The sequence below is a fragment of the Canis aureus genome, chromosome 26 (genome assembly GCF_053574225.1).
Source record: "Canis aureus isolate CA01 chromosome 26, VMU_Caureus_v.1.0, whole genome shotgun sequence".
NCBI classification, from domain to species: domain Eukaryota; kingdom Metazoa; phylum Chordata; class Mammalia; order Carnivora; family Canidae; genus Canis; species Canis aureus.
This window is the reverse complement of record NC_135636.1, coordinates 26,390,694-26,412,325: the sequence shown is the minus strand read 5'-3', so window position 1 is coordinate 26,412,325 and position 21,632 is coordinate 26,390,694. Positions and strand designations below refer to the sequence as shown.

General features: G+C 43.1%; 2 protein-coding genes across 9 annotated transcripts; one reads left to right on the top strand and one right to left on the bottom strand.

The window, feature by feature from the left end:
- Positions 1-215: 215 nt before the first annotated feature.
- Positions 216-4,810, bottom strand: LOC144298133 (uncharacterized). 7 transcript variants are annotated; one of them, XR_013365122.1, is made up of 5 exons: positions 4,673-4,810; positions 3,899-4,125; positions 1,837-1,907; positions 1,270-1,468; positions 216-423 (listed from the first exon to the last, which is right to left on the bottom strand). XR_013365122.1 is itself a non-coding variant. In XM_077872608.1 (5 exons), exons 2-5 carry the CDS (start codon positions 2,572-2,574, stop codon positions 409-411), a joined length of 339 nt encoding a protein of 112 aa, XP_077728734.1. In that variant the 5' UTR covers positions 2,575-4,125; positions 4,673-4,810; the 3' UTR covers positions 216-408. The 7 variants fall into 7 exon arrangements, 1 of the variants encoding a protein (XP_077728734.1); XR_013365123.1 differs by having other exon boundaries at positions 3,922-4,125; XR_013365124.1 differs by having other exon boundaries at positions 3,936-4,125.
- On the top strand, positions 2,521-21,511 carry DEFB119 (defensin beta 119). 2 transcript variants are annotated; one of them, XM_077872609.1, is made up of 2 exons: positions 2,521-2,815; positions 3,958-4,243. In XM_077872609.1, the coding sequence occupies exons 1-2, from the start codon at positions 2,761-2,763 to the stop codon at positions 4,182-4,184; spliced, it is 282 nt and encodes a 93-aa protein (XP_077728735.1). In that variant the 5' UTR covers positions 2,521-2,760; the 3' UTR covers positions 4,185-4,243. The 2 variants fall into 2 exon arrangements, with proteins under 2 accessions (XP_077728735.1, XP_077728736.1); XM_077872610.1 differs by lacking the exon at positions 3,958-4,243 and adding an exon at positions 21,254-21,511 and having other exon boundaries at positions 2,609-2,815.
- Positions 21,512-21,632: the final 121 nt, after the last annotated feature.

Here is a 21,632-nt window from a genome sequence, read left to right as displayed (position 1 = left end):
TCTGCCTCATGTCTCCCTCTGGGTCTCCCCTTCTGTCTCAAACATTCACAACCATAACTGTTTGCTGACCTTCTCCTGACCATCCTCTGAGGAAATTGGCTTTCTGTCTTCCGTTCTCCCTGGGAAGCCCCTGAGGGTTCATGTCACCTGCCCAACCTCACTTTTGTTAGAAGTGAGTTGGGAAAAAAAAAAAAAAGAAGAAGAAGTGAGTTGGAGGTTTATTTATTTATTTTAAAAAAGATTTATTTTTTTATTCAGAGAGAGAGAGGGGCAGAGACACAGGCAGAGGGAGAAGCAGGCTCCATGCATGGAGCCCAACATAGGACTCGATCCTGGGCCTCCAGGATCACACCCCAGGCTGCAGGCGGTGCTAAGCCTCTGCGCCACCCGGGCTGCCAAGTTGGAGGTTTATAATAACCACTTCTGAGGATAACAAAAAGTATAGATATGAAGATGACAATGATAATAATAAAGACAATGAAAAACAACAGTAATAATAGTTAACAATAATTCAGCACCTACTATGTGTCAGGTACTTTGCTAAGCGATTTATATAAGTTATCTGTCCCACCTAATTAAATAGGGATAGTTATAATTTTATTGTAGGATGCTCAGGAAATTTACCTTGCTTCAGGTCAAAGGTATCAAACGACAAGGCCAACACTCAAATTCAAATCTATATGAAATCAAAACCTATCCTCTGGGGTGCCTGGGTGGCTCAGTGGTTGAGCGTCTGCCTTCAGCTCAGGTCATGATCCTGGGGTCCTGCATCGAGTCCTGCATCGGGCTCCCTGCACAGAGCCTGCTTCTCCCTCTGCCTGTGTCTCTGCCTCTCTCTCTCTCTCTCTTTGTCTCTCACGAATAAATAAATAAAATCTTAAAAAAAACTCAACTATCCTCCAATGCTGGTATTCTAGGATTCTATAATTCTTTTCTTTTTTCTTCTCCCTTCAGAATTTCTGAGGTTCTGCAGGAAACCCAGTCCTTATTCAGTTTCTTGAGATGCTGACTGAAGGGACACAGTCTATGTGCTTTCTCTACTCTCTAAAAGAACTTGAGTTACTTCCCCAATAGGTCGCTTCTCACAGGTCACTTTCGCAATGTATGTTATTTATTCAGACCATAGGTATTAATTAAGTACTGTGATGTGCTGGGTGTGTCAGAGGTCGCTAGCTCTTCCTCATTACCGTCCTTTTCTTCTTAGTGAGACTACCCCTGAATTTTAGGTAGGCGTGGCTGCCCAGAGTAAAGAAAACGTTTCCAGCCTACCTGCAGCTGGGTGTGGCCACCTGAATGAATAAGTTCTGGCCAATGGACTGGAGTGGACGTGGTATGTGCTGATCCTAAGTGGTGTCCCTTAAAGGGAAAAGCGTGCACTTCATTTTCTCCTTCGTCCTTTCCAATGGCTACCATGGGAACTCGACAGCAGGAACTGGAGCAGCCCCCTTGGGTCATCAAACAAAGCTGCCTGTGGAGGATGGCAGAGGCATCAGGCCACAGGGGAATTTGCTCCTTGCAGCACCAGGAAGCTGCTACACTCAACTGCTTGTCCAGTCTTTTCCATAAGAAAGAAGCCAATGTCTATCTTTTGGAATCCTCGTTTGGGGAGAATATCTGTTGAAACACTTGAATTAATATCCTAATCTAACTGATGGTATGGGCAGTTGGGGGTTACAAGGCAAATTTCTGACATTCTAATGGAAGACAAAAGATTAACCATGTAAAATAAAATTGAGAAGAACAGATAAATCTATGCAGGTCATGAATCAAGTTATAATGACATAGAGTGACTATAGGTGGGGGTCCCCTTATCTAGGGTGACCAGGAAAAGCTTACCCAGGAGGTGACATTTGAGATGAGACTGAATGATTAACCGGAGCCACCCATGGGAGAATCTGAAGGAAGAACTTTACAGGAAGAATCAAATAAGAAACGCTAAAGCCCTGAACTGGGAACTAGATTGGCAAGCAAAGTTCAGAACTATATGCTTATTATGTATTCTTCTGTTAGAAAACTGAAAATAAGTATTTTTTAAAAATTAGGTGTTTCTTGATACATATTTACATAATTTTTGAAATGTATTTTTACATTTATTATGAGAGAGGGTTGCCTGGGTAGCTCAGCTGTTGGGCGTCTGCCTTTGGCTCGGGGCGAGATCCCGGGTCCAGTGTTGGGCTCCCTGTGGGGAGCCTGCTTCTCTCTCTGCTTATGTCTCTGCCTTCTCTCTGTGTCTTTCATGAATAAATAAATAAAATCTTAAAAAAAATTTATTTATGAGAGAGAGAGAGTGAGCATACGTAAGGGGGAGTGGGAAGGGCAGAAGGAGAGAGAGAAGCAGATTCCCCACTGACCAGGGAGCCCAATGCAGGCTTCCAGCCCAGGACCCCGGCATCATGACCTGAGCTGAAGGCAGGCACTTAACCAACTGAGCCACCCAGATACTCCCAAATAAATATTTATGTATTAATTAATCCTTTTGTGAGTCTTAAAAGGCCAAGGGGCCTTTATCTGTCTCCTCACCAGGAAAGCAAGCCACTCTTGGCACGGGTGCTGGCCAGTTTCCCACACTCTCATCTTGTGCTTTGCTGTGACATCTGCTACACACTGTCCTTCAGCCTGGCTGATCTCATATAAATCCTCTCCTGCTATAATTCACCGCCCATAAGCCTGCCAATAAAAGAGAGGCTCATCCCTGCAGCAGAGAACTCTATATCCATCCCCTGCAGCATAGCCACCTCCTTCTCCTGTGACCTGCCAGCCATGAAGTTTTTCCTCTTTTTTGTCATCCTTCTGGCCATGGAACCAGTGATATCAGGTAACTTGGGTCTCTCACAAGTGTCTGGGATTTTGGTCATGAACTTCTTGCTTTCCTCTTCTCTCTCCTGTAGGCAGCATGAAACTTTTTCCTCATTTTATGAAGCTTTCGGAGGTTTTCTCCTGATCAGCTCACATCTACATCTCTCTGATTCTTTTTTGCCGAGGTGGTGGGATGGTAGCTCTTTGGAGCACCTGACACTTAAGAGCAGGGTGGTTTTCTGGTGGGATCGTGGGAGAGGATTTAGGGGTTACCAGTTGGGTGCAGATTAGGGGACTTATTGGGGGCTCTGGGGCATTAAGATTAGAGAGGCTAGGCATGAGCTGTGATGTGGAGAAAGACCTTGGGGTTGAAGTGGCAGGGGGAAAATTAGGGTGAGTCGGAGATAAGGTGTTGGGCTCCTATGATGGTTTGGGGTGGGTTGGGGAGGGGGAGGGGATGGGATTGTTGGATTGAGTGGAGATGGTGCTGGGGGTAGATTGGAGCTTGGGCTGAAGCTGGGAGTTCGTACTAAATAGTACAGGGTGTCTGATGACTGCTGCTCAGGATCTAGGTTGGTGACTTGATTAAATTTGGGTTTGGCTTGGAATTCAGGCTCAAGGGGCATTGAGCTGGGTAAAGTTGGGAGTTCTACTTAAGACTGGATGGGGTTTTAGTTTGAATTGGGTGAATATGGTTAAGTGGATTGGAGGTTGGGTTGTGGCTGGACCCAGGTGGGCTTAAGTCGGGTTAGGCTATTGATAAAGAGTTGGATCTGTTGAAGTGTGGGTGAATCCCCTCCATCCCCTAATATTACAGGTGTTTATTGTCCGTTCCCATCCTTCCTAAGCTCCATTGGGGGGGGATCTTCATCGGCATTACCTGATCCCAAAGTTAGGAGTAGCAGGTTGGAGGATAGGAAGATAGAGGGTGGGATGTCTGAAAAAGGCTTTCCTAAAAGCCTTGGAGTTTCCAAGGTTGGAATAGTCCCAATTCCCTCCTCTCTCAAGATCACTCCTCCCCTTTCCTGGGACTGTGTTCACTGTTACTTACACAGCTGTCTCCTCTTCTCCCCTTCCCTGTTCCTCCCCTTGCCCCTCTCACCTTGCCATTTGAGGAATACTAACATCTATCTGCTTACTGGTTGTTCCTGTGCCCAACAGAAGAGTGTTGGATGAATGGAAAATGCCGGTTGGTGTGCAAAAGTGATGAAGACAGTGTCGTACGCTGCGAAAATCGTAAACGGTGCTGTGTCCCTAGTCGCTACTTAACGGTCCAGCCAATGACTGTTGAAAGAATAGAACCTGAGACCGTTCCTCACACACCCAAACCTGTGAAACATAAGCACAGACCTGACAGTAAACAGAACAGAAATGTACATGGTAGATAGAAATGGCTTTGTTTCCAGGTTCCTTGACTCCCACAGTCCATTAAAACTCATCAAGCTGTTTCTTGTGTTCATCAATCATGAGGAACGATGCTCCAAACAGATTGAGGGTGGGGGTGAGGATGGGTGGGTGGGATGGCAGGATGGAGGTTAAGAGGTAACAGAGAGACATTGCAATGGGGGTCATGGTGACAGTCTTGAAGGTAGTTCCTCATCTATCAGCTGCAGGAAAGGCTACTGGAGTGGACTGAGAAGCACACCTGGGGAAGCTAAGAGCCTGAAACACACAGCTGACACCAAGAGAGGAGGAGAGCCCTTGGGCGGGAGAATTGCTCCATCTTAGGGGTGAAAAGGCTAGGGGTGGACAGGGACCGAGTAGAGCCCAAATCCTTGGGTGTCTAAGAAAGTTGGCTGAGATGGCTTTTGATCCCACAACTCCAAGGATCACAAGGTTTCCAAGTGCTAAAAAAAGATAAAACATGTGAACTTACCCATTTATAGATGAGTACATCCACTGTTCAGTTCTTCTGTTCTCTCCTGGATTTAGATCTTCAGTCACCCCAGCTCTGCCACTTACCGCTGTCAGACTCTGTTCATACCCCTCTCCACACTCCAGATTCCCCAGCTGTGATTTTGGAACCCTAGAATCTATCTCAGGATTGGGGGAAGTGGGAAAGGAGAGAATGGAGCTTGCAGTGCCCAGGACATTGTAAGCCCTAATAAATGTTAGCTGTTGCTATCATCGCTCATTGATTTCTTCAAGCATTTAAGGAATACATGCTGTGTGCCTTCCAGCTGTGTTAGACTCTGAGAGACACAGAAGCTTGTCTCATTTGAACTAAGAATTTAGCTCGGGAGGAGACTAAGCCATGGGGAACATTTGATCAGGAATCTAGAGGGCCTGGATATCTTCTTTGCTTTATCTCAAATCCTGTTCTCTGGACCCCATTTTTTTTATTTATTTATTTATTTATTTATTTATTTATTTATTTTTTTTTTATTATTATTTTTTTTATTGGTGTTCAATTTACTAACATACAGAATAACACCCAGTGCCCGTCACCCATTCACTCCCACCCCCCGCCCTCCTCCCCTTCTACCACCCCTAGTTCGTTTCCCAGAGTTAGCAGTCTTTATGTTCTGTCTCCCTTTCTGATATTTCCCACACATTTCTTCTCCCTTCCCTTATTTTCCCTTTCACTATTATTTATATTCCCCATATGAATGAGAACATATAATGTTTGTCCTTCTCTGACTGACTTACTTCACTCAGCATAATACCCTCCAGTTCCATCCACGTTGAAGCAAATGGTGGGTATTTGTCATTTCTAATAGCTGAGTAATATTCCATTGTATACATAAACCACATCTTCTTTATCCATTCATCTTTCGTTGGACACCGAGGCTCCTTCCACAGTTTGGCTATCGTGGCCATTGCTGCTAGAAACATCGGGGTGCAGGTGTCCCAGCGTTTCATTGCATTTGTATCTTTGGGGTAAATCCCCAACAGTGCAATTGCTGGGTCGTAGGGCAGGTATATTTTTAACTGTTTGAGGAACCTCCACACAGTTTTCCACAGTGGCTGCACCAGTTCACATTCCCACCAACAGTGTAAGAGGGTTCCCTTTTCTCCACATCCTCTCCAACATTTGTTGTTTCCTGCCTTGTTAATTTTTCCCATTCTCACTGGTGTGAGGTGGTATCTCATTGTGGTTTTGATTTGTATTTCCCTGATGGCAAGTGATGCAGAGCATTTTCTCATGTGCATGTTGGCCATGTCTATGTCTTCTTCTGTGAGATTTCTGTTCATGTCTTTTGCCCATTTCATGATTGGATTGTTTGTTTCTTTGGTGTTGAGTTTAATAAGTTCTTTATAGATCTTGGAAACTAGCCCTTTATCTGATATGTCATTTGCAAATATCTTCTCCCATTCTGTAGGTTGTCTTTGAGTTTTGTTGACTGTATCCTTTGCTGTGCAAAAGCTTCTTATCTTGATGAAGTCCCAATAGTTCATTTTTGCTTTTGTTTCTTTTGCCTTCGTGGATGTATCTTGCAAGAAGTTACTATGGCCGAGTTCAAAAAGGGTGTTGCCTGTGTTCTTCTCTAGGATTTTGATGGAATCTTGTCTCACATTTAGATCTTTCATCCATTTTGAGTTTATCTTTGTGTATGGTGAAAGAGAGTGGTCTAGTTTCATTCTTCTGCATGTGGATGTCCAATTTTCCCAGCACCATTTATTGAAGAGACTGTCTTTCTTCCAATGGATAGTCTTTCCTCCTTTATCGAATATTAGTTGCCCATAAAGTTCAGGGTCCACTTCTGGATTCTCTATTCTGTTCCACTGATCTATGTGTCTGTTTTTGTGCCAGTACCACACTGTCTTGATGACCACAGCTTTGTAGTACAACCTGAAATCTGGCATTGTGATGCCCCCAGATATGGTTTTCTTTTTTAAAATTCCCCTGGCTATTCGGGGTCTTTTCTGATTCCACACAAATCTTAAAATAATTTGTTCTAACTCTCTGAAGAAAGTCCATGGTATTTTGATAGGGATTGCATTAAACGTGTATATTGCCCTGGGTAACATTGACATTTTCACAATATTAATTCTGCCAATCCATGAGCATGGAATATTTTTCCATCTCTTTCTGTCTTCCTCAATTTCTTTCAGAAGTGTTCTATAGTTTTGAGGGTATAGATCCTTTACATCTTTGGTGAGGTTTATTCCTAGGTATCTTATGCTTTTGGGTGCAATTGTAAATGGGATTGACTCCTTAATTTCTCTTTCTTCAGTCTCATTGTTAGTGTATAGAAATGCCACTGACTTCTGGGCATTGATTTTGTATCCTGCCACGCTACCGAATTGCTGTATGAGTTCTAGCAATCTTGGGGTGGAGACTTTTGGGTTTTCTATGTAGAGTATCATGTCATCGGCGAAGAGGGAGAGTTTGACTTCTTCTTTGCCAATTGGAATGCCTTTAATGTCTTTTTGTTGTCTGATTGCTGAGGCTAGGACTTCCAGTACTATGTTGAATAGCAGTGGTGAGAGGGGACATCCCTGTCTTGTTCCTGATCTTAGGGGAAAGGCTCCCAGTGCTTCCCCATTGAGAATGATATTTGCTGTGGGCTTTTCATAGATGGCTTTTAAGATGTCGAGGAATGTTCCCTCTATCCCTACACTCTGAAGAGTTTTGATCAGGAATGGATGCTGTATTTTGTCAAATGCTTTCTCTGCATCCAATGAGAGGATCATATGGTTCTTGGTTTTTCTCTTGCTGATATGATGAATCACATTGATTGTTTTACGGGTGTTGAACCAGCCTTGTGTCCCAGGGATAAATCCTACTTGGTCATGGTGAATAATTTTCTTAATGTACTGTTGGATCCTATTGGCCAGTATCTTGTTGAGAATTTTTGCATCCATGTTCATCAGGGATATTGGTCTGTAATTCTCCTTTTTGGCGGGGTCTTTGTCTGGCTTTGGAATTAAGGTGATGCTGGCTTCATAGAACGAATTTGGAAGTACTCCATCTCTTTCTATCTTTCCAAACAGCTTTAGGAGAATAGGTATGATTTCTTCTTTAAACGTTTGATAAAATTCTCCTGGGAAGCCATCTGGCCCTGGACTCTTGTGTCTTGGGAGGTTTTTGATGACTGCTTCAATTTCCTCCCTGGTTATTGGCCTGTTCAGGTTTTCTATTTCTTCCTGTTCCAGTTTTGGTAGTTTGTGGCTTTCCAGGAATGCATCCATTTCTTCTAGATTGCCTAATTTATTGGCGTATAGCTGTTCATAATAGGTTTTTAAAATCGTTTGTATTTCCTTGGTGTTGGTAGTGATCTCTCCTTTCTCATTCATGATTTTATTAATTTGAGTCTTCTCTCTCTTCTTTTTAATAAGGCTGGCTAATGGTTTATCTATCTTATTAATTCTTTCAAAGAACCAACTCCTGGTTCTGTTGATCTGTTCCACAGTTCTTCTGGTCTCGATTTCGTTGAGTTCTGCTCGAATCTTTATTAGCTCCCTTCTTCTCTTGGGTGTAGGATCTATTTGCTGTTTTTTCTCTAGCTCCTTTATGTGTAAGGTTAGCTTTTGTATTTGAGTTCTTTCCAGTTTTTGAATGGATGCTTGTATTGCGATGTATTTCCCCCTTAGGACTGCTTTTGCTGCATCCCAAAGATTTTGAACGGTTGTATCTTCATTCTCATTAGTTTCCATGAATCTTTTTAATTCTTCCTTAATTTCCTGGTTGACCCTTTTATCTTTTAGCAGGATGGTCCTTAACCTCCATGTGTTTGAGGTCCTTCCAAACTTCTTGTTGTGATTTAGTTCTAATTTCAAGGCATTATGGTCCGAGAATATGCAGGGGACAATCCCAATCTTTTGGTATCGGTTCAGACCCGATTTGTGACCCAATATGTGGTCTATTCTGGAGAAAGTTCCATGTGCGCTTGAGAAGAATGTGTATTCAGTTGAGTTTGGATGTAAAGTTCTGTAGATATCTGTGAAATCCATCTGGTCCAGTGTATCATTTAAAGCTCTCGTTTCTTTGGAGATGTTTTGCTTAGAAGACCTATCGAGTATAGAAAGAGCTAGATTGAAGTCACCAAGTATAAGTGTATTATTATCTAAGTATTTCTTCACTTTGGTTAATAATTGATTTATATATTTGGCAGCTCCCACATTTGGAGCATATATATTGAGGATTGTTAAGTCCTCTTGTTGAATAGATCCTTTAAGTATGATATAGTGTCCCTCTTCATCTCTCACTACAGTCTTTGGGGTAAATTTTAGTTTATCTGATATAAGGATGGCTACCCCTGCTTTCTTTTGAGGACCATTCGAATGGTAAATGGTTCTCCAACCTTTTATTTTCAGGCTGTAGGTGTCCTTCTGTCTAAAATGAGTCTCTTGTAGACAGCAAATAGATGGGTCCTGCTTTTTTATCCAGTCTGAAACCCTGCACCTTTTGATGGGGTCATTAAGCCCGTTCACATTCAGAGTTACTATTGAGAGATATGAGTTTAGTGTCATCATGATATCTATTCAGTCTTTGTTTTTGTGGACTGTTCCACTGAACTTCTTCTTAAAGGGGAATTTTAAGAGGCCCCCTTAAAATTTCTTGCAGAGCTGGTTTGGAGGTCACATATTCTTTTAGTTGCTGCCTGTCTTGGAAGCTCTTTATCTCTCCTTCCATTTTGAATGAGAGCCTTGCTGGATAAAGTATTCTTGGTTGCATGTTCTTTTCATTTAGGACCCTGAATATATCCTGCCAGCCCTTTCTGGCCTGCCAGGTCTCTGTGGAGAGGTCTGCTGTTACCCTAATACTCCTCCCCATAAAAGTCAGGGATTTCTTGTCTCTTGCTGCTTTAAGGATCTTCTCCTTATCTTTGGAATTTGCAAGCTTCACAATTAAATGTCGAGGTGTTGAACGGTTTTTATTGATTTTAGGGGGGGATCTCTCTATTTCCTGGATCTGAATGCCTGTTTCCCTTCCCAGATTAGGAAAGTTTTCAGCTAGAATTTGTTCAAATACATATTCTGGCCCTCTGTCCCTTTCGGCGCCCTCGGGAACCCCAATTAAACGTAGGTTTTTCTTCCTCAGGCTGTCGTTTATTTCCCTTAATCTATCTTCATGGTCTTTTAATTGTTTGTCTCTTTTTTCCTCAGTTTCCCTCTTTGCTGTCAACTTGTCTTCTAGGTCACTCACTCGTTCTTCCACCTCGTTAACCCTCGTCGTTAGGACTTCTAGTTTGGATTGCATCTCATTCAATTGGTTTTTAATTTCTGCCTGATTAGCTCTAAATTCTGCAGTCATGAAGTCTCTTGAGTCCTTTATACTTTTTTCTAGAGCCACCAGTAGCTGTATAATAGTGCTTCTGAATTGGCTTTCTGACATTGAATTGTAATCCAGATTTTGTAACTCTGTGGGAGAGAGGACTGTTTCTGATTCTTTCTTTTGAGGTGAGGTTTTCCTTCTAGTCATTTTGCTCAGTGCAGAGTGGCCAAAAGCAAGTTGTATTGGGAAAAAGAGAAAAAGAGAGGAGAGAAAGAAGGAAAGAAAAGAGAAAGAGAAAAAGAAAGGGAAGAAAAAGAAAAAAAAAACGAAAAAAAAAAAAAAAAGAAGAAAAAGAGAAAGAAAAAGAAAGGAGAAAAAAAAGGGGGTGGGGGAAGGAAACAAATCAAAAAGCAAAACAAAACAAAAACAAAAACAAAAACAAACAAACAAAAAAAGAACCACCGGGGAGTATCTTCTGATTCTGTGTTCTTTAAGTCCCTTGGCTTCTCCTGGAAGTTGTCAGTCTAGCTGGTGTTCTGGGGGAGGGGCCTGTTGTGCTGATTTTCAGGTGTTAGCAGTTGGGGGAGCTGCTGTGCCCCTGCCTGGTGCAGGGCTCGGTGGGGGTTGTTTACCCCGTGAGGCCGCAGGAGGAACAGCCCCAGTGGCGGGGCAGCTCTGGAAACCTGGATTCAGCTCCGGCAGGAACTCCGTCTGCAGGGCCTGGAGGCTCCGGGGCGGGGCCGCTGATGTGCTCAGCTGGGGCAGGAGCGTCCTTGCTGTCCTGGGCCCTCCCGGCCTCTGCCTGTCCCGGGGGAGGCCGGATCCTGGGCTGTGTCCGGGCGCCCTGTGCTGCGGAGCCTGCGCTGGTGGATTCGCGCTCCCGGGCCGCGCAGCCCCCTCCGCGGAGCTGCCGCCCGAGCCCCTCCGAGCTGCTCCTGGAACCGCGCAGCCCCCTCCGCACGGAGCCTCTTCTTCTGCCCGAGCCCCTCCGAGCTGCTCCCGGGGCCCCGCAGCCCCCTCCGCGGAGCCGCCCCCGAGCCCCTTCAGCTGCTCCGGGTCCCGCCGGGTCCCGCCGTGCGCGCTGCAGCCCTTAGGGAGCTCGGCGCACTCTCCTGGGCGCGCAGTTGCTCTGTTACTGTCCCCGGGAGCCCAGGGGCCTCCTCGCCCTCCTGGTCCTGCTCCAACTCCCCACGAGCCCCTTTCCGCCCGGGCAGGTCGGTGCAGCTCCTGCTCCTCCGGGACGGGGCTCTCCTGTCCTGGGGACACTCGCCCCGGCCTCAGCCCGGCTCCTCGCGGGGCCCCTCCCCCTTGGAGGCCTTTGTTCCTTTATTTCTTTTTCCCCGTCTTCCTACCTTGATAGATGCGCGAACTCTTCTCACTGTCTGGACCCCATTTATCCAACATGATTGTTCACCCCGGAACCTCTGCAGTTCAGAGGTCAGAGACCAGGAGTGTTCTGTAAAGCAGGGTGCATGACGGAGATGGATAGAAGGAGTTCACTCTGATCCATGGAGATAATTTGTTCTCAATTCAATATTTCTGCCTTTAGACTCTGGGAAGAGAGATGCCTCTTTCTCTGGCCCTGGTCCTAGTTAGGGCATCCTCTGGATTAAGTCCCTCCCCACAGGGTTAGGAATCAATGGGAATGAGTGGGATATATCCATGCAGAGACTATGCCTTCTTCTCCTTCCAAGACCATGCTTTGAGGAGCTGGCCCTGGAAGCCCTGTCCAGAGAATACTTGTGCTTGCTTTCAGGGACCACATGGACTTTCTCTAATTCCACGCCTGGAAGATGGGGCCCACTGTGTGTGCACCTGAGCCAAGGGGTGCTCCTATTTGCAGAGGCAGGGGGCCAGCTTGGCTGTTCAGGATGGAGTATCCATGTCTTGCATGAGAGAGTCTTCACAGTGTGGGGAAGAGTTGTGGATGAGAGAAGAAAGTTGGGCTGTGGGCTGAGCCAGCTCCTCTCATGCCCAGGACATTCATTTTTGCACAGAACTCTGAAGAATCCAAGAATTATAAATTCAAATCTGCTCTTTCAGGTCATTATGAAGAAGGGCCATGGGACAAACTTTATTTACCCCACTCATTAGCTTGCTTCATAGCTGTCAAGTATGCAGACATATGATAAATGAGCCTCCATTTGCATTCCTGTTCCAGGACCCACGGTAGGGTTGTGTCTGGAATTTGGATCGTGCTCTGGCTCACAACGCATCTCGAGGCTCTCTTCAGAGGCAGGGTCTGCTTCACCTGTGCTTTCACATTCTTAACACCTATGTGATCTGGAGAGACTCTCGATCTGCACAACAGAGCTACCTGGGCCCCAAGGTCCTGGAGGAGACCACCCAAAATATTTCCTCACTGGCTTCTCTGCCTCCAGATTTTCTTTACATTGGTGTCTATTATCAGAGGGATTCTTTCTAGGAAATTCATCTTACCATGTTACTCTCCTGCTTAGATAGCTTCTTTTGCCCCTTCCTGTCCAGGGTTGGGTATAATGGCCTTGGTAGCCCAGCTTCGTTTCCCATGACCACTGCTCACAGACCAACCCTCTACAACCTTGCCTTTGCTCATGGTTTCCCTCCACCTTGTCCTCACCACCAGGGTGATCTCTGTGATGAATTCCTTCTCACCCTCAAAGTACAGTTGATGTCCCTACCCATGAAAGCCTTCCATAAGCTCTGGTTCACTATTCCTTTTTTTAAATTTAAATTCAATCAGCTGACACAGCGTACATCATTAGTTTCAGTTGTAGAGTTCAATAATTCATCAGTTGTGCATAATACCCAGTGCTCATCACATCACATGCCCTCCTAAATGCCCATCACTCACCCCATCCTCCCCTTCAGTGACCCTCAGTTTGTTTCCGAGAGTTAAGAGTTTCTTATGGTCTGTCTCCCTCTCTGAGTTGTCTCACTATTTCTTAATAATTATAATACTAATAGCTCTAATAATAGTTCCCATTGTCACTCCTTATGTGTCAGACACTGTGCTTGGTGTTTAGGGGCCTGAAATCATTCCATTCCCCCAAAAGCCCTCTGATTATCCCTATCTTACTGAAGAAGAAACTGGGACCTAGACAACTGGTATAATTGGCCAAGGTCACACAACGGTAAGATAGAGCAGGGGTTCACAGTAAGTTCTGATCGGCTTCACAAAGTGTCACCCTTAAGCAGGGATGACACGTCACATTATCATAGAATTATGTTCATCCCTGCTCACTTCTCACCAATCCCCTCAAACACATACAGACTGGGTGGAAATCCTCAGCAATTGAGACATCATCTTATTTATATCTGCATGCCTGGTGATGCCAGCTTCCAGGAATCAGGATGGGTTCCTTCCTGGGTAAGAGAGATCAGAGAGCTGTGGTATCAAAAACATATATATATATGGGTCTGGCTGGCAGTGTTAGAAAGGATGCAGAGCAGCTCTGGGGGCTTGCTCAAGTTGGTTCTCATCATTCACCAGTTAGTTTGCTCTCAGAAGACATAATAGATTTCAGAGTGGGAGGTGGTCTGGGGAGAGTCGAAGAGTGGCCAATACTGGGGCCTGGTGTTAATGTCTCCACACACAGCCATCACGCCCCCATCAAATTCACTCGTAATTCATTACACATGCACATAGAGACAACTCTGGAAAGTGATAGGATGGGAAGGTGATAAATAGGCTTGGAACTCATCCTCGAGCCATGTGAAGTTTTTAAGTAAAAAGCAACTCCAGTGCTTAATTAACCTGGGTCTGAGTCTCTGCAGTTGGAGTCTGGGCATGTGAAATTTTGAAAATTCCCTGAGACTATTCCCTTGGGAGATAAAGCTCCACGCCCACTCCCCAAGTCCCCTGCCAAACTTGTTTCTTTCCTCATAGCCCTCATAATGTGAGAATCTCTGATCTGGGCAATTTCCCCTTGTCTTTCTGTTTCATAGGTGAGGAAAATGAGCCCCAAGGAGGCACCATCACCTACATTCATAAATAGATTTGAGACAGTGCTGGGATTCCTAAACAGTTTCTCTGGTTTCTGGTGGGGGGCCAGAGGGGACATGGAAAGGATGTGATAGAGATGTGGGTGATACACTGAGTGGTGGCACAGAGTGACATGGAGCTGACAGGAGGCCAGGAGTTAGGAGCTGCAAACCCCTGACAAAAGTTTTGAAGCCCTTTCTTGGGTGCCACAGTCTCTTTCCAGGGGTAAAAGTTGAAGCCAGCTGGCCCATCTGATCCACCTTCTCAGATAGATGTACACCATGTACACCCCTCTTTTGGATGTTAATCTCACAAGGGCCCTTCTTCTCAGGGAAGATGGAAAAAGATCTTATCTCTGGGGGTTGTGACAGAAAGGGTGTCTTGAAAGGCTTCTCTGGTCAAAATTAAATGGAGTAGATCCTTGTTACTTAATACAAGGGATTAGGCTGTGTGTGTGTATGTGTATGCACATTAGGCTTTGTATTAAGCCCATTTGGACACAAAGGACCCTATGTGCCTACCACCAAGTTCAAGGCCTGGCAAAGACTGGGTGCTGTTAACTGTTGTTGAATGGAGGAGAGGCCCATGCATGCCAGGTTCTGAAGTTTGGGCTTGACTTTGAAGATAATAGCTGGCCAGGGCTCCAGCTGTTACTTCCAGGGAGGTACCAACATTTCCCAGCCATGTCCCAGAATGTGGAGAAGGTGGCGCTGCACCTCCAAAAGAGTATGGGCTTGGAGCCATACTGAGTGGAGTCTGAGGCCTCCTTCTGTCTCCAACAGTTACGGGGCCTTTGCCAGAACACGGTTGCTCTGAGCCTCTGTTCTACAATGTAAGAAGGAAAAATAGAGATGTCTACTTCAGAAGGTTATAGTAAACATTTAACAACTTATCATAAATCACAAGACTCACAGTGGGTGCTTTGCAAATGGTAATGGTCATTATTTTTATTTTTCTTTCCAGTCAAAGGATCATTCCTGTTTCAGAGACCTTAGTCCCAAGGGGGAAGAATAGTAATATTAATGGCTAACATTTACTGAATGCTTACTGTAGCCTAGGAACTGTGTCTTTGGTTTCTATGTGTACACAGCCTCCAAAAAAAAAAAAAAAACAAAAAAAAAAAACTTTGGCTACCACTGAGGGACTAAATGTCTAAATGTCTGTCTGATTTCATGAGTGTATTCCTGATCTAATCATTCATCGTTATAGCATAGGCAGAAATGGGTCCTTCAGAAAGGACCTTTATGTAATAATGAAAACATTTATTTAGTACTATGTGCCAGTCCGTAATTGCTTTCCATTTATTAAGCTATTTTTAAAAATATTTTATTTATTCATTCATGAGACACACACACACACACACACACAGAGGCAGAGACACAGGCAGAGGGAGAAGCAGGCTCCATGCAGGGAGCCCAATGGGGGACTTGACCTGGGACTCCAGGATCATGCCCTGGTCTGAAGGCGGCGCTAAACCGCCGAGCCACCCAGGGATCCCAATTAAGCTATTTTTTAAAAAGAATTATTTATTTACTTGAGAGAGAGAGAGAAAGACAGAGAACATGAGTGAGCAGCGGGGAGGGCAGAGGGAGAGGGACAATCTCAAGCAGACTCCCTGCTGAATGCAGAGCAACATGTGGGCTTGATCCCACGACTCTGAGATTGTGACCAGAGCAGAAGTCAAGAGTTGAACATTTAGCTGACTGCGCCATCCAGGCACCCCACCATTTATTTATTAAGCTATTAACACAGCTCTAAATGTGAGGGACTATTATAGGCTACACTCTGTAGATGAGGAAAGGGTGGAAGCAGGAAGTGAAGAAATTTGCTAAAGGTTACCCAGCACGTAAAGCAGGAGCTAGGATTTGAACTTGAAAGTTCTTGACTTCATTTCCTGTTCATTTAACCACTCCATAGTTCCTTAGGTTATTTTATTTGTGTTCTAATTTATTTCAGCTTTATTGAGATATAATTAGCATGTAAACATATAAGATATTTAAATTGTACATCTTGGTGATTTGATTGCAAAAGATTCCACCGTCTAGTTAATTCCCCACATCCATTGCCTCACAAATTTATCTTTTTGTGTGTGTGAGAGAATATTTAAGTTGTAGTCTCTTAGAAAATGTCAATTATACAATATAGTGTTATCAACTATGCTCACCATGTTGTACGTTATATCCTCAGACCTTATTCATCTCATAGCTGACTGTTTGTACCATTTAACCAACCTCTCCCTATATCCCCCACTCTACCTCTGGGCATTCACTTTTCCACTCCCTGTTTCTAGGGGTTAGACTTTTTTTTTTTATATTAAATGTATAAGTGATACTATGCAGTATTTGTCTCTCTCTGGCTTATTTCACTTAACATAATTCCCTCGAGTTCCATCCATGCTGTTGCAAATGGAGAATTTCCTTCTTTCTCAAGGCTGAATAATATTCCATTATATATTTATACCACATCACCTTTAGCCATTCATCTGTTGACAGACACTTTGATTGTTTTCATAGGTTTGCTACTGTGCATACTGCTGCGGTAGACGTAGGAGTACAGGTATATTTTTGAGAGTCTGTTTTCCTTTCCTTTGGGTATATACCCAGAAGAGGGATTGCTGGATCATACACTAATTCTATTTGTAATGTTTCGAGGAAAATATTGTTTTCTCTTGTGGCTGCACCAATTCTATATTCCCACCAACAATGCACAAGGGTTCCCTTTTCTTCACACCCTTATCAATTTTTTATTTTAACTTTTTATTTTGAAATAATTGTTGATTCTTAGGAAGTTGCAAAGATAGTACACAGAGAGGTCCATGTACCTTCCATGCAGTTTTATCCTCACCAAAGATTATATTATACGGAACTATATATGGTACAATATACAAACCAGGAAACTGATACTGCTGCAATGGGTGTGCAGACTTCTATGATATTCTATTGCAAGTGTAGAGTTGTGTAATCACCACTGTGATCAAGATACAGAGCTATTCTATCAGCATAAAGGTCTTCCCTCTACTAGTCTCCTCCTCCCCCGCTCCGCCCCTTTTTAAGATTTATTTATTTCTTTTAGTGAGTGAGAGAGCCGGTGGAGGAAGGGACAGAGGGAAAGAATCTTTGAGCAGCCCCAACCCCCACGCCCACTGAGCGCGGAGCCCAATGCTAGGCTCCATCCCACAGCCCATGAGATCATGACCTGGCTGCTTAATCAAGTGAGCCCCCCAGACACCTCGTTTCTCCTCCTCCTTTATAGCAGCACAGACTCTCTTCCTGCCTCCACTCTCTGCCACTATAACCTTTGGCAACTGCTAATCCATTTCTTATCTCTCTAATTTCTATCATTTAAAAAGTGTTATATAAGTGGAATCATATGTAATCTTTCAAGATTGGCCTTTTTAAAGTCAGCACTATGCTCTTGAGATTCATCCAAGTTGTGTGGATCAATTTTTTTTAATCTTTAAAAAAGATTATTCCTTTTAAATCTGAGTAGTTCTAGCCAATGCATTCGAGCAAGGAAGAAATAAAGGCAGCCCCGGTGGCTCAGCAGTTTGGCACCGCCTTCAGCCTAGGGCGTGATCCTGGAGACCCAGGATTGAGTCCCATGTCGGGCTCCCTGCGTGGAGCCTGCTTCTCCCTCTGCCTGTGTCTCTGCCTCTCTCTCTCTGTGTCTCTCATGAATAAATAAATAAAATCTTAAAAAAAAAAAAAGCATATGGGTTAGAAAGAAAGAAAGAAATCTGCCTATTTACAGATGTGATAATGGTTTCTGTAGAACATCCCTAGGAATTTACAAAAAAAATCAAGAACTAATAATTCAATTCAGTAAGGCCACAGGATACAAGATAAACATAAAAAATTTATTACATTTCTATATACTATCATCGAACATGTGAACATTCAAATGAAAAATACAGTACCATTCACAATCACTCCAAAAAATATAAATGCTTACATGTATATCTAATAAAACACGTGTAGCAATTGTATGCTGAGAACTACAGAATGTTGATAAAAGAAATCAAAGATCTAAATAAATGAAGAGACATATCATGTTTATAGATTGTAAGATTCAACAAGCAGGAGCAACTGGGTGGCTCAATCAGTTAAGTGTTTGTTTTCAGATCAGGTTATGATCTCAGGGTCCTAGGATTGAGCCCCACATTCTGATCCCCACATCTGGCTCCCTGCTCACTGTGGAGTCTGTTTCTCCCTTTCCCTCTGCCCCTCCCTCTGTTCCTGCTCTCTCTCTCTCTTTCTCTCATACTCTCACTTGCTTTCTTAAATAAATAAACAAAATCTTCAAAAAAATTAAACAAGCAAAGATGCTAATTCTCCTCAAATTGAGACATTCTTAACACAATTTCTATCAAAATCCCAGCAACATCATTTGTAGATACAGATAAGATTATTTTCTCTATATCTTGCTTGTAGAGAAATTGGCAAAACAATGAGAATAGCTAAAACAAGTTTAAAGAAGAAGAGCAAAGTCAGAGGAAGCATTCTACCAGATTTCAAGGCCTATATAGCTAAGATAATCAAGACTGTGTGGTATTGGTAGAGAGAGAGTCATATGGGTCAATGGAACAGAATAGAAAATCACAATTAGTCACACATATGTACAACTGATTTTTCAAAATGTGCAAAAGCGATTCAGTGGGAGAAAGATGCCATTTTCAAAAAATAGTGCTGGAGCATAAGAAAGAAAGAAAGAAAGAAAGAAAGAAAGAAAGAAAGAAAGAAAGAACCTCAATCTCAGCCTCACATATGAAATTTACTGAAAATGGATCATAGATTTAAGCATAAGATATAAAAATATAAAACTTCTAAAAAAATATAGGAGAAATCTTTCAGACCTAGGGGTAGGGTGAAAAGTTCTTATATAAGAAAACACAATTCACAAAAGAAAAAAATCAATAAATTGGACCTAATCAAAATTTAAAATGTTCACTCTGCAAGAAGGCCTGTGGAAAGGATAGATGGAAAGACACTGCAGAGTGGAAGAAATATTTGCAAGCCACATATCTGACAAAGGACATGTATCTAGAATATAGAAATAACTCTCAAAACTCAACAGTAAAAACCAATCAAACTAGAAGGAAAGACATTCCACTGAAGAGGATATACAGAAATAAGCACATAAGCAAATAAGCACACCAACAGATGCTCAGCATCATTAGCCATTAGGGATACGTGCATTAAGACCACATGATATTTCACTACATAACTAGTTGGAAAGCTAAAATTAAAAATAGTGGCAATATCAAACGCTGGCAATGATGCTGAGAAACTGCATCTTTTACACGTTGCTAGTGAGAATGTGAAGTGGTTAAACTCTGGGAAATAGTTCTGTAGTTTCCTTTTTATTTTATTTTTTTTTACTTTTTTATTTTTTAAAGATTTTATTTATTTATTCATGAGAGACACAGAGAAAGAGAGAGAGGAGTGGGGGCAGAGACACTGGCAGAGGGAGAAGCAGGCTCCATGCAGGGAGCCTGACGTGGGACTCAATCCCTGGTCTCCAGGATCACGCCCAGGGCTGGGCTGAAGGCGGCGCTAAACTGCTGAGCCACCCGGGGTACCCTGTAGTTTCCTTTTTTAGAAGTTAAATATACACTGACCATGTTACTTAGCAAATCACTCCTGGGCATTCATTCCAGAGAAGTGAAAATTTAGTTTTGAAACCTTGTAGATGAACGTTCATAACATAACATAACATAACATAACATAACATAACATAACATAACAGCTTTATTTGTTTTTTAAGGGATTCTTTAAGATTAAAAAAAATTATTTACTTGAGAGAGAGTGAGAGTGAGAGAGAGCACAGAGGGAGAAGCAGACTACCTGGTAAGCAAGGAGCCCGATGTGGGGCTTGATCCCAGGACCCCAGGATCATGGCCTGAGTGGAAGGCAGACACTTAACCAACTGAGCCACCTGAGTGCCCAGGGCTTGCTTGCTTTCTTTCTTTCTTTCTTTTTTTTTTTTAAAGACTTTATGTTTTTAGACTGGTTTTAGGTTCACTTCATAATCAAGAAGAAGGTACAGAGATTTCCCACACACCCTCTGCTCCCACTCATGCGCAATCTTCCTTATTATCAATATTCCCCCACAGAGTGGTACATTTGTCCAACTGATGAGCCTACACTGACACATCATTAAAGTCCACGTTTTACCTTAGGGTTCACTCTTGGTGTTGTACATTCTCTGGGTTTGGACAAACGCGTAAAAACATGAATTTATCAATAGAGGATCATATAGAGTAATTTCACTGCCTTCCAAATCCTCTGTGTTCTATCTATTCATCTGTCTTCTACCCCAACCCCTAGCAACACTGATCTTTCTATTGTCCCCATAGTTCTGCCTTTTCCAAAACGTCGTATCGTCGGAACCACACAATATGTAGTCCTCTAAGATTGGCTTCTTTCGCTCGGTGATAGCCATTTAAGATTCCTCCAAGTCTGTTCATGACTTGGTAGTTCATTTCTTTTTAGCACTGAATCATATTCTCTTGTGTGGATGTGCCACAGTTTATATCCACTCACCTACTAAAGGGCACCTTGGTTGTTTACAAATTTTGGCAGTTGTGAATAAAGCTACTACAAACATCATGTATAGCTCTTTTTTTTCATGGTAAAGACTGCTTTATTCGTGGGAGTTAGTATAGTATAAATCAATAAATATTGATCTCCAAAGAAGCACTCAGTAATTTATTGATTAGTGGTCCATAGAGAGCTACATGAAACTGATCCTGCTGAGATAATAAACTGAAATCACTCCTGCTTCTTGGGAAATGGAGCCACAGCTAGCTGATATATGGCATATGCTGTTCCACCAACTGTGAGCATCGTCCAGGATGCATCACACAAGCTCTATACAGGGAGGGCATCTGCCCTTTAGATGTGCTGGAATTCCATTATCCTCCTAAAATAGCTTTTGTTTCTCTGGAACTTTATTTTCAAACTGTCTGCATGAAGCAGCTCATGTGCAGATCTTTGTGTAGACATAAGTTTTCAAGTTCTTTGGGTAAACACTAAGAAACACAATGACCAGATTGTGTGGTAAGCGTAAGTTTAGTTTTGTAAGAAACTGACCAGCTGTCTTCCAAAGTGGCTGCATCATTTCTCACTGGCACCAGTAGCATGTTAGAATTTCTGTTGCTCCACATCCTTGCCAGCATTTGGTGTTGTCAGTGTTCCAGATTTTGGTCATCCTAATAGGTGTGCAGTGGCATCTCATTATCATTATTTTTACTATGTTCCTTGATGCCTCACATCTAGGTTGGTGTTGAGTGGAAATTAACTATTTGTATTTTGTTTGTTTGTCTCGGCCAGGCAAACATCACATCCTTCGATGCATGGGAAACACCGGAATCTGTAGACCCTCTTGCAGAAAGACTGAACAGCCCTACCTCTACTGCCTAAATTATCAGTCATGCTGCCTCCAGTCCTACATGAGGATAAGTATTTCTGGCAGAGAGGAGAAAGATGATTGGAGTCAACAGAACCGCTGGCCAAAAATATCTTGAGTGCTGGTGATCACCATCTTCAACCTGCTGTCAAGACCCCTTATTAAAATTCATGCATCTGTTACCCTTGTCTGTCTTTCATCCATTGGAAAACATGGTGAGAGACTGAGTTTTGTATGGTGATCCATCCCATTTCGGATCCAGCCCTACAGGAGAGAAGGCTAGAAAACTGTAGGGAATCTAGA